Source organism: Peromyscus leucopus, chromosome 5 (genome assembly GCF_004664715.2).
Source record: "Peromyscus leucopus breed LL Stock chromosome 5, UCI_PerLeu_2.1, whole genome shotgun sequence".
In the NCBI taxonomy this organism is placed as follows: Eukaryota; Metazoa; Chordata; class Mammalia; order Rodentia; family Cricetidae; genus Peromyscus; species Peromyscus leucopus.
Window position 1 is genome coordinate 91677357 of NC_051067.1, and position 12593 is coordinate 91689949.

Consider the following 12593-nt stretch of genomic DNA (forward strand, 5'->3'; position numbering starts at 1 on the left):
GACCCAAAGGACACGGCACCCCAGCCTGGTCACTCTGCCGCAAGTGTTCCCGATTTGTTCCTAACGCTGATGCGCAGACAGTGTATTAAAAACGGGTTTTTATGGCACGGTGGGGAGGGGGCATGGCCGGCAGCTGGAAGGACTGTGGCAGGTCTGCTCACCCACACTTTGTGCTGCATTAAGCCGAAGAGAACCTAAGAAGTCCTCGGAAAGCAGTGTGAGTGCATCAGAAATCAGGCGAAAATGAGCCACAAATTGTCCAGGGATTCCTCAAGTGGTCTTTGTTTATCATAGAATTATTTTTTATTTCCCATTTATTATAAATAACCCACTTCATTACTTAGCCATCTTTGAAAAAATTTGGTATTTAGCATAAACACTGAGCGTCAACCAGAGGTGTGTCAGTTAAAAACAGGATAGGGAAGAATTAAAAAAATCCACAAAATCTTAAAACCTGAAACACATGTAAAGACCACATTACCATTCTTTAAAATTTCAGCGTTAAAAAAACGAATTCCAGGTGGAAACATGAGTAAACATAAATATAATCTAATGTATTTCTTTTATAAATACATTTGGACAAACAAATGTATAAAACAGAGATGGACAGTGCATAAACATAGGAAAATATTTTAAGCTAATTAAATTCGAATGAGCAGGAACTAAAATAAATTTTGATTCTATTTTTTGCTCACCATGGAAAAATATGCTATCGCATTTGTGTAAAAAGAGAAGTTGCCACAGACATGTTATTAAAGCCACCCAAACTCATGATATACATCAATTATTGGAAAACAAAACACCTTTTAAAGCAGAAGATAAAACGCTCTCCTAGCATGTCAGCTGAATTTCTCCCACAGCCACACCTAGTGCAGGTGTTGAGAGGTAGGGAGGTTGCAGGGAGACCAGTGTGCACGTGACCGGGGGTCTGACTACAGTCTGGCAGACAGACAACTTCCACTTCCTCTAAAGCCCAAGTGTGAGGGACGAGACTTGAAAACCTCTCTGCTCCGAGTAAGTGGCACACTCGCCAAGGGAGTCACTGCCAAGGCCGGGCACCGGCGGCAGAGCTCTGCTGGGGGTTATGGGTCCTGAGACATCGACACAAAAGACCTGGGCGAACACTGGAAGGCCGGTGCTAACCATGCCGTAAACTAGCACCCCTGACGAGCCCGGGGAATTCTGAAGGAATGGCTGCTTCGCTGTAGGACTTCAGCCACCACTACCAAGAAAGGCGGCTGCTGGGGAGAGAGCAGCCTTGGTGAGGCCCAGGCCGCCAATCTGTCTGTCAAATCAGTAAAGAGTAAGTATAAAGGAAACACAAGAACAGCGTTGCTGCCGCCGCCGCCGCCGTCGCCGCCCATTGCTTATTTTCCACTGGGGTCCAGCTTGAGCTCTCCTGGCCACTGAAGGCCACATCAGATAGTCCTTTGAAAGCTGATGCCCAGTTCCAGGACTGGTTGTTTGACAGCTTGGCTAATGGATGGTCTTGGGCCTTCTGGGCTGGCCTCTTCCCACCTGCCTAGGCAGTGTGGGCATGTAACATTCGCTCACGTCCATGACCTTAGGTCTTCTTTGACTCCTAAGGGCAATATGATTTGGTTTCTTAAGAGATGCTCCAAACATTTGTCAAGTGAGTGATGGACGCTCTCATTCATGAACTGTCTCGAATGTCTTAAGTGTGCTTACTTAAAGGGTGTAACAGGCTGCGTCTTGCCAACAGGAGCGACTTGGAACTGTGTAACAGGACTAGCACTTGGTCCCTAGGTGTGCAGGGGGAACACAACCCACCGTCAACTGCTGCTACTCTCCAACTGACTTCCATGTTTGTGTGTTGCCCTGGGGCGTCTGTGAGTGTGCCAGTGAAATGAGAAACAAAGGAATTAAGGAAGAAGGAGGAAAAGCACACAGAGATAGGACTGAAAACCTCCCAAACCACACTCTGTGTTTACCTCAATACTCACATCAGGCCTTCCTTTGAAGCAGCTCATAATAAATTTAAGCGATTCCCCCACACAGGTGTGATGGGACTCAAGAGTTTCCAGAGCGTGCGGGGACTAATTGAAGAGATGTCTAGAGAAGACGACGTCAAGGAATGAGGTACCTCGTGCTTCTCAGCATCTCGCCGATCTCTGACCCCCGCTGAGTTGATGAGGAGGAGCCATGTCACAGTCACAGAAACAAAGAACCACATGGCGAATCAAAGTGTGCGAACGAGACTGCGGCATCTTTCCCTGTCACCAGGCGGATGGTTTCTGGATGGTGTGACCTCATTTCAAACGTTACAGTAACTATTACAGAGTTGTTGTGAACAAAGGCAGTACAAAGAAAACCTGTGAGCTTTTTGTCCCTTACAAAAACTTTTTTTCTGCATTAAGGAAAAAAAATTAAGTCCAGAATACTGTCCACCCATGGCAGTCGTATGTCAAGAACATTTAAGGCACTTAAACAGGTGTATCATATTTTTCTGTAAAAAAATAAAATAGGCATCAAAGCAACATTCACAAGGACAAGTGTTCAGAATGGCCTGCACGGACAGCCCTGTACATATATACACGCTTCAGGAAGGCGCCTCCTGAGTCATATTGTCGGCCTCGTCAACTTCACTCCCTGCAAGAAGACATGGAAACGGTTCAGAGTTGGAATGTCCACAAACAAGGCAAAAATATCAACTCATACCAGATAACGTGCCACTGGGAGGAGGAGGGCGCTGATACTCGTTTCATCTGGAATGTTCCTGTAGGTCCCAAGGCTTGGTCCTCAGAGTGGTGCTATACCACTACTGGAAGATGGTAGGACCTTTAAGATGTGGGGTGATTGGGGGCCTTGGCTAGGACCTTGGGCCCCCTAGCCCTCTTCCCTGCAGTGAAGGCAAGGGTTATATTCTATACACTCCCACCATGACTCTCACAGGCCCCAAATAGAATGATGGGTTGATCATGGACTGAAACTTCCAAAACAAGGGGCCCAAACCAACTTTCTTCTTTCTAAGTCTTGGGTTTTGTTACAGCAACAGAAAGCGGATTGGCACACTCACTCAGATGGTCTACATAACCAGTCCCTACCCTAGAAACAGACTTAGCTGCCAGCTCACTGGCCAGCAGACTGTGTCAGCTCCAGAGCCTGGCCGGGTGTTTGTATGCTTCTGTTCTGCACTACATGGTCTCATTAGTACATCTGCAAACAAAAGTAGTCATGGTACCCTGAAGAAAGGCTCCTAGTGTTTATGTTACTAGGTAAATGTTCCAGGCTTTGTGATTACTCTAAATTAGCCAGTGCTAACTGGAAACTGACAGCATGGTCTAATTAAGTCTCAAAAATTTGAGACATTTAGAAGAAAACCTACTCCAGTTAATTTTGTGTTTACTGTGACTGAATACTGTTGCAAAGAGTATTTGGATTTTCAAGCAATTTCTTCTTCTTCTCCTCCTCCTCCTCCTCCCTCTTCCTCTTCTTCTTCTTCTCTTTCTTCTTTTTTTTTTTTTTTTCTTCTTCTTTTCTTCTTCCTCTTCTTCCTTCTTCTTCTTCTCTTCTTCTTCTTCTTCTTTTTCTTCTTCTTCTTTTTTGTAGAACTGGGTATTGAATCTAGGGTCTCATGTATGTTAGGTAAATGGTCACTCACTAAGCTACACTCTAGCCCTTTAAAGAAATTTATTGTGAGACAGGTCTCACTGGGCTGCCCTGTCTTGAGTTCATTTTGCAGCCAGAATGGCCTTGGATTTGCTGTTCTCTGCCTCCGGTCCCTGAGGAGTAGGTAGGGTTGAAGCCCTGTTCAGTATGGCCCAGCTAATTTTCTTCATTTTTTTTTTCAATAGTTGTATGAATACATTCTGAGGGGGCATCACACATGTACACTGACAGATGGAAGAGAAAAATCTCCAGAGAATGTGGGAAGTAGAGGAAGAAGACACTGGCCACCATCTTGCTGCTAGCCCTGAGCAAGGTTACACCCTCCGTCTGCGTGAGTACGCCCACCCACTTTCCATCACTACGACAAACCCAAGGCTTAGAAAGAAGAAGCGTTTTTCAGCTCCTTGTTTTAGAGGTGACCTGACATTGCTGTCATTAGGTCACTGAATTAGTGATGACACTGGATGGGCTAGCCTTCTCATGCAGGACCTCAGGGGCTTCCTGTGAGTCTGCTAAGAGGGATATTCTATCTCTGTCATTGTGTTACAGATATTTATGGCCACATAGAGTTTTCTAGTCCCAAATCCAGCACCGAGTTTCCCACAGGATTTTGAACTCTTGAACTCTCTCATCCCGTTTCCTAGCCTGTAAAAATGGCACTAGCAAGTGCAGCCATGAGCACGGCTGTAGCTCAGCTGTGAACTCAGGCAGGATGCCTCAGAACCCATTGTCTGACCCGGGCAGGGAGCGGGGCCTGCCTCACACACATCCCGTGGCCACGCTGTCATTCAGGATGTTAGGGACACAGCACAGGCGGCTTCGCCACTGGACGCCTCTTCTCACCTATCTCCTGTTAGCAGTCACCGCTGAATTACTTCTGGCAGGACCAAGCCACCAGAGGAGAGCAATTCCATTGTGATACCAGATTCTGCATCGTCTAAATTTCTTTTGAGTCACTGACTCAATTATTTTGGTTAATACTTTTGGAAATTAAGTCTAAAGAACCTAGCTAATTGCCAGGCGGTGGTGGTACACGCCTTTAATCCCAGCACTTGGGAGGCAGAGCCAGGCGGATCTCTGTGAGTTTGAGGCCAGCCTGGGCTACAGAGCGAGTTCCAGGAAAGGCACAAAGCTACACAGAGAAACCCTGTCTCGAGAAAAAAAAAAAAAATGCTAGCTAATATGTAATAATATTATGTACTAAGTATGGTGAAATTGATATTGTGTGGGCTCTTTTGATAGTTAACTTTTATATTTTAATTCTCAAAACAGTTTTACCACACTGGGAAGTTAAAAGTGAAAATGCATTGTGGCTAAGTCTAGTTTGGGCCATATTCCGAAAGGCAGAGAGGAAAGCCCCCCCAGTCCACAGGGAAGTGCACAAGAAAGGGTAGTTCCAATTTTAAACACCCCGTCAGTATCCTTCGGAACAGGAGTATGTTAGAGTATTTGAAAATGCCTTGCAAGTATTATTCTCTTTTATAAGACATTCAATACTCATTCTTCCCGATCAAATCGAATGAATCAATGTATACTGTAATTATACATTTATTTGTGTGTGTGTGTGTGTGTGTGTGAGAGAGAGAGAGAGAGTTTGTATGTATGCACACATATGTGTCCTTGTGTGCGGGTGTCTTCTTCAATTGCTTGCTATCTTATTTTTGAGACAAGGTCTGTCTGTCACTGTGTGCATGCTAGACGGACTTGCCAGTGAGCCCCCAGGATCTTTCTGTCTCTGATCTCCTGGGCTGGAGTTAGAGGGCTGCACTGCCACGCCTGTTTTTCCTGTAGATCCTAGGGTTCTGACTCAGTCCTAATGCTTGAGCAGGACGTAATCTACCCCCTCAGTCATCTCCTCAAACCTGTTAGTATATTTCATTAATAAAATACATACATTTGAACAGTGATATACCAGGAAAAAGTAAATATATGAGTCATTTGAACCCAGAAAGAACATTTCAGGCTAATCTGGATCCACTCAGATCTTTCTGGAGTCTCACCTTCTGCCTTGATACCATCCAGGACTTGATTGTTGGTACGAGCACACTTCCCAGAAGGATCTGAGCGGGGTGGTAGATGAGCAAGGGCACAGATATCAATGACAGATGCTCGTGGCCTGCGAACACTATCTTCAGCATTGGAATCCCTGTTCAACCAGGAAGACAGAAAACAGAGAGGCAAATTCAGGCTGGCGTCAAATAAAAGGCATGCTCCATGAAAATCACAACTGAACGGGTTGTGACTGTATTTCCCTGCGCGTATTCACAGACCCGAAATGGACGTCCTCAAAGTTGACAGGTCTAGCTTCCTTTCACAACACAAAGTCCTAAGCTCTACTTGGGACAGATGAAGACTGTTTGGGGGCCAGTACCTCTCACTCCTTCATCAGGAGGAGGAAGACTAAACGGAGCTGCTCTAAGAAGGCTGGAAAGGACTAAGGAGAGGTTAATCTCGGATCTCCTCTCGCTCAGTGGTGAGGACACTGGCTGTTAGTGTTCCCCAAAGACACAGGAAGATAATGTGTGGTACAGACAGGGGTCATGAGGAGGTCCTCCAGCTGGGTGGAAGTTCCGAGATTCAGCTCAGGACCTCACAACTTCTAAGCATGTGCTCCACCCACAAATCCTGAATGTCACTCTCAGGGCCAAGGATCCCAATGTGCTTTCCAGTCACGAAACAATTTTACAGGTAACAGGTAAACTGTAAAACTAGCACTCAAGCCAAGGCCTTGATGGAACCAAACGGATGAATGCTGCAATGGGAATCTACCAGTCTATTCTAAAAGAGTGGGCTGTGCCTGTGTCTGGGCAAGTACCACGTCGGCTTCTTTAGCTAGCAAAACCCAGACACGAGCAGCTTGTGTGTTAGCACCCCTGCCTTCCTGTGGCCTGGCTCTCAGAACTGACCTACACACGTCAGCTCCTGCAACCAAGCGCTTTCAGAGTTCCGCTTTCTTCTTGTTTTTCTGAAATGGTCTCTGACAAGGGTCCAAGCTCCTAAACATGCCCAATAATGGTGCATAAATAACGTTTTATTATAACACAACAGGGAAGGCTTCGCTTTTGCAGTCATTTTTTAACCTTCTAATAAATTTCGAACCCTTATGCAAAAATGGATCTCATGGCTGCTCTCTTCTCCCAGCCGCATGCGACACTGCTGTAAACCGAAAACACTCAACCCCCCCAACAGTCGTCTCTCAGGGCCGCCACAGTACACACTTAGATACGTTCTGTCCTCTCTTTCCACGTTCACTATAAAACTCAGAAGAGATAACAACACTAAGACAAAGAACAAAAGAAAATAAAATAGAATAGCTCTTTAAAAGCCTAAAAACCCCTGTGTTGTAAAGGATTATGCACAGCCTTAGGAAGTGTATAGGACGCACTATAGAGAGTGACGCACTGAGAGACAAGCACCACCCTCCTCTGTAGACAAGCTCTCCCTTCCCTGGCCCACACGGATGATACCCCGCCTGGATTATATGGAAGTCTGTTGAGCTCTGCTGCCCCCGAGGGACTTCTAAGGAGGCACCAGAGGATGAGATCCAGAAAGGAGGGTCACTGAGGCAGGACATGAAGGAGCCTGAAGGGAACACATGATAGAAGCATGGAGATCTTTTGTCCTTAAAAGTGAGATTAGAGCAGGCTTTCTGACTAAAATTTAAGGATATCATTGCTCAGCTAACTCATCCCAGGTACCTTGCTGTGGCCATGAATGAGGCACCGGATGCTGATGCAGTTACCAAGCCAATGAACCAACTGCAAAACATCCAAGCAAATAACATGACGCCAGAAGGTCCCTGACTGGATGAGGCAGGCAGAGTAGAGATGCAGACATGCATCAGCTGCACTCCAAGTGTCCTAGGTGGCATCTCAGGATGCCCAGGACACTGCAACCCAAGGGGCACAGAAGAGGGCCTGGTGTGCACCTGCTCTCGGTGCAGCCCAGCTTCTGCAGCACAGTCCTACGGACTGCAGCTCCTTCAGCGCAGACCCTGGACTCCCTTGGTCCCCACACCACCATGGTGCTGGGATTTCACATGGATGAAAAGCAAAGCTACTGTTAGGGCTGCCCCAACAAGGCCAAGGCTTGACCTTCTAGAAGCTTCTAGTGTGCTGGTGGTCTTGCCAGTCTTTGAACTGGAGGCCTGAAGCTCTCTTGTGCTGCGGGTTCCCTCAGATCATTCCTCTCATCTTCAAACATACCTTCTGTTCACAGCGACTCAGCACACTTCAGTCCTTTCGGCTGGCTCTACCTCAGTGGTCTTGCTAGTCTGGACGTGAAGATGGAGGGGCAGGAGGGTCTCTGCTCTGCTCAGGCAGCAGACATCTTCGGGAGCCCAGCAGCCAGCAGTTGGCCCTACAGGGAGCTCACTGTGCCTGCCCTTGGACCTCACTGGCTCAAAGCCTGAGCCTGCTACCTGCCTCCTCCAAGCACCAGGTTCTGAGAGCCGAATTCCCCTGGTCCCAGCTTCGGCCACTCCTGACATCACAGCACCTGTGTTTCCTCCCGGCCCTTTTCCCTTTCCACTCACCGAAAGGGCAGATTCTAGTTTCCCGACAGACCCTGGTGGCCTGTTATCACTGTGCCTTGTCTTACAGTTATCTGCCTTGCCTGAATGAGAAGGAATCCAAGGTGACTTGCAGCTGTGCAGACATCTGTCATGTTAAATAGGACTTTCTTCCCACGACTTGATGTGGCTACAGCACTTTCTGGATAGTAACTTCCTCAGTGACTAACATTAAAATCAGGGCTGGAAATCATATATCAGAGGTAAGAATTTTGGTGTCCAGTGAGGAGGTCCAAGTCCTTCGGTGTGTCCTCTGGTGTCACAGCTGGCTCTCAGTGATGGGAGGGGCATTCTAGCAATTAAAGTCACCGTGATCATTTGGGTCTTAAAATCTATCTTACTTTTCCATATTTCTTTTTTTTTTTTTCTTTTTTTGGGTTTTCGAGACAGGGTTTCTCTGTGTAGCTTTGCGCCTTTCCTGGTACTCACTTGGTAGTGCAGGCTGGCCTCGAACTCACAGAGATCCGCCTGGCTCTGCCTCCCGAGTGCTGGGATTAAAGGCGTGCGCCACCACCGCCCGGCACTTTTCCGTATTTCAAATACCTACTTTCCTTTTCTATTTTTAGAGGTCCTCTCAATCTTCTTCTTCTTCTTCTTCTTCTTCTTCTTCTTCTTCTTCTTCTTCTTCTTCTTATTATTATTATTATTATTATTATTATTATTATTATTTAAGGTCTTCTGAGACAGAGTTTCTCTGTATAACGTCACTGGCTGGCCTCGAACTCACAGAGATCCACCTGCCTCTACCTCCCGAGTGCTGGGATCAAAGGCGCTTGCCGTCACACTGGCTCGACCCGTTTATGTTGCTTTGTTCCATTCCTCCCAAGCCCTGGCTGAGTGACTGCAGTGGGCTCTCACGCTCTCCAGGGTCTGGGTGGGAAGTGGAAGGTGGGAGTCACGGAGAGAAGCAGATTCCCTAGTCAGCGGGTCCGATGCCGTGACACTATTCTTTCACAACTGAAAGCTTATTATCTCTGTCCTGGGTACCTCTGCCAGGTGTCCAGGGATATCTGGGCAGCAGCTAGAAACCACAGGAAGGCTACAGTGCCCTCCAGAAGGCACCATGCCAGTGTACTTGATTTCTGCCACCTGGCAATGGATCTGTCATGCCAACCAAGAAGTCACTCTAGTTCTCATTCCTGAAGCCTACAGACAGACAGTCGGACGCTCTTCTCACCCAGGGTTAAGAGCTCATGGGAACACCAGTTACTCATCTCACTAGCACGCACGTGAGCTGGCTGAGAACCAGAAAGCAGGTGGTGCCAGAGCCTCGTGCTATGGCTTAGACAAGGCCTCACCCCACCATGTACTCAAACCTGATGTCCTGCCAGAGGACCCAATGACCCTTTCCTATTCCAGAGGCCGAGGCACTCAGGAACCATGGCAGGTCGTCCTTCTCTGTGAAATCTAATTACACAGTCATGCAGGAGCCCTCTGCTCTCACCCTCTAATCTCACCCCTGCTCTCACCCTCTAATCTCACCCCCTCTAGATCTCACCCCTGCTCCCACCCCCTCTAGATCTCACCCCTGCTCTCACCCTCTAGATCTCACCCCTGTTCTCACCCCCCCTCTAGATCTCACCCCTGTTCTCACCCCCTCTAGATCTCACCCCTGCTCTCACCCTCTAGATCTCACCCCTGCTCTCACCCTCCCTGGAGATCTCACCCCTGCTCTCACCTTTCACCCCCCCTCTAGATCTCACCCCTGCTCTGACTCCCTCTAGATCCCCCACTCTAGCCTCAGTGGGTGTCTCCAGGCTCTCCTGTCATCCACCGGGGCCCCCAGGCCTGCCCAGCTCTCTTGGTCTAGATGCCGTCACTTCTCGGTGCCCACTTTACCCTTCAGCCTTCCGCTCTTACATTGCCTCCTCTGAGAGTGCAGCCTACAGTCTTCAGGCTGACCTGCAGAGCCCTCCTGACCTACGCCAGCCCGGAATTTCTGTGTCAAGCTGCAGGGTCAGCAGCTACTCACCATTCATCTTTGAGGCCATAGTAGGTGCTCACAAAGGAACCCGTGGAATGAATGGGTTTGTATTTTTTCCAAATTCCATAATAAAGTTACTATACAGATTATCACTTCATTTTTACATTTGTTAATTAGGAGAAAAAAAAAACTAGCAAGAACTTAAAACCCCAAACAGACTTACTTGAGTTTTCCTTTTAAAGTAAAATTTAAATACGAAATTCTTTTCATCTTGCTATCACTGTGGTAATATAAATGAAGCAAATTAATTTTAATGCTCCCAGGTACTGATTCTGTGTCACCATGGTTGACAGGATTCAACCAGACTTTATGGGATGGCATTTGACTTTATGGAAGTGAACACCATGCACACATTTACAATTTTACAGGGACTTTAAGCTGTCATGCTGAAAAATGTTTATAAAACATTAATCAAAAATGCCTCTTTAATACAATGCATTGTCTGAAAGATGTTAGAAGGTGCATGTTATAAATGGATTCCTTTTCTGACTAACGTAATTTCCACGGGAAGCATTTTCCCACTGCTCCACATGCACACTGTGTGGGTAGATAAAGAGCACTTTCCCTGCACATTACTACCTGATCTGAACACTTGGGAAATCACTAATGTACAGCGTGCCATATTTCCATGTCACACATGACACATTCGTCTAAAATTATCCAACAGAGTTTGACACTGTAGCATATTCCATAAGCAGAGCTTTCAACTGACATCTGCCACGGAGGAACTTCAAGCACGCGCTTTCTTCTTCTAACAAGCAAGTAAGGGCTTTCTTTTATCCTACACCCAGGAAGGAAAGGATAAAGCAGTGTGGACAAGAACAAGTTCCCTTGAACTTAACTATGTTTATTTCATGTTCTTTGAATTAGAAAATTCCACTTGCATCATGCTCAAGTGGCTGCACTTGTGTGTGCTCTGTATCAGACGAACATTCTTGACTTATCCTTGAGAAATGGCATTTCCCCAGATTACACATGTACTTTTCTTTAATGGCCACACAAGACTGTCCTGTGGCTCACAACGCAAGATCTGCTTTGCAACACTGTTCAGAGTTTATCTCCAGTACTTGTACCTGCACAGTATTTTCAGCATCATTCAATCGCTCCGTCTGTCTCGTCCGTCCGTCCATCCGTCCGTCTGTCCTTTTCTTTGAAATGGTTTTGCTGTCAGCTCTGTTCTATCCGCCATGGCTAACGGAGAGCCATATTTTTCGTCTTCCACAGGCCAGCTTCTCTGTCTTCCACACTGGTTTCTGGCCGCTCTTTCCTGACAGTGTCCTACCATCCTGTGAGTCACCTGCTGCCCCTACTGTCACCGGCTTGCCCAGACCCTACAACTCAAAGCTTGAAGACAACTATGAAGAAGTCATAGGCTTCTATAGACTCCTGCCTCTTTCCCCCAGTTTCTACACTCATCACCTCAGCTCAGCTCCTCGTCAAGTCCAGTTGAGACCAGTCAGGCCTCTCATCAATCCTCCAAACTACACCAGATTAATCTCCTCAAAATTCACATTAATTAAAGCCAATGCCCTGGTCCTGAGCTGCAGTGAGTTTCGAGGGCCCATTCATCAAATCGTCTACCTACTCAACTTTAGTAAAAGATAATTACAGCTACCATCATTTTCAAAGAGCTACCGCATGCTAAGTGCTCAGACTGCATGGTCTCACAGTCCTCACAACAGCCCCAGGGAGTGGGCGGCCCCTTTCCCACTGATGAGGAGTTCACGCAGTTAGTTACCTGCCTGACCCCATCATCTGTAGCCAGAGCAGAACTAGACCTGCTGTATCTTTTTAACTGAGTCCATGGAACTCTGTGGACACCACTAAAGGAAACTTCATGGGTCATTTGCTGTCACTGGCTCAAGCCCAGAACTTCAAGCTCACCCTGGACGTTGACTCTCTTTCTGTATCCAGGCCCATGCGGTCATCAACACCTTAAAGGTGACCTTCCTCCTGACTTGTCCATTGAAGGAGGAGAATATGATTTCTAGTTACATCACATACTCTAGTACTGACTCATGCTAATTATTTTCTTTCTCTAACTCTTCTACTGAGGCAGGTACATAGCTCCAAAATGATTATTTCAGAAAATGTACCAATATTTCCTATATTGGAAAAGACAGATTTAGAACAGATATGAGTTACTCCATTAGTCTTTAAAGCTAATGCATGCCCGCCCACTCTGGGAGCAAATATTCATCTGGTGTGGCAGGAGGGAGACCAATCGGACTGACAAAGAACCAGCAATCTGAGATGAGTGGTGAGGTGCCTGGTGAGGGTCTAAAGACATGGGTTTTCCCACTTAGCCAAGAGATGGCTCACAACCCACCGAATCACTTCAAAGGTCACCCCCTGAACCCACGTGACTTATTCTCCATTTAAGTGCTTTCTCGGAGTACCACTGAGTTC

General features: G+C 46.9%; 1 protein-coding gene across 4 annotated transcripts in view; it reads right to left on the minus strand.

The window, feature by feature from the left end:
- Positions 1-280: 280 nt before the first annotated feature.
- Slc10a7 (solute carrier family 10 member 7) overlaps positions 281-12593 on the minus strand; it is a 227547-nt gene continuing 215234 nt past the window's right edge. For 2 of the 4 annotated variants that reach the window (XM_028892893.2, XM_028892892.2), the window contains exons 11-12: positions 5631-5776; positions 281-2610 (exon numbers count right to left, since the gene is read on the minus strand). In XM_028892893.2, coding sequence (XP_028748726.1) covers positions 2581-2610; positions 5631-5776 — 176 coding nt within the window. In that variant the 3' untranslated portion in view covers positions 281-2580. Of the gene's footprint in view, positions 2611-5630; positions 5777-12593 lie in introns of those variants that run through there. The other 2 variants (XM_028892891.2, XM_037206148.1) reach the window with 1 other exon arrangement.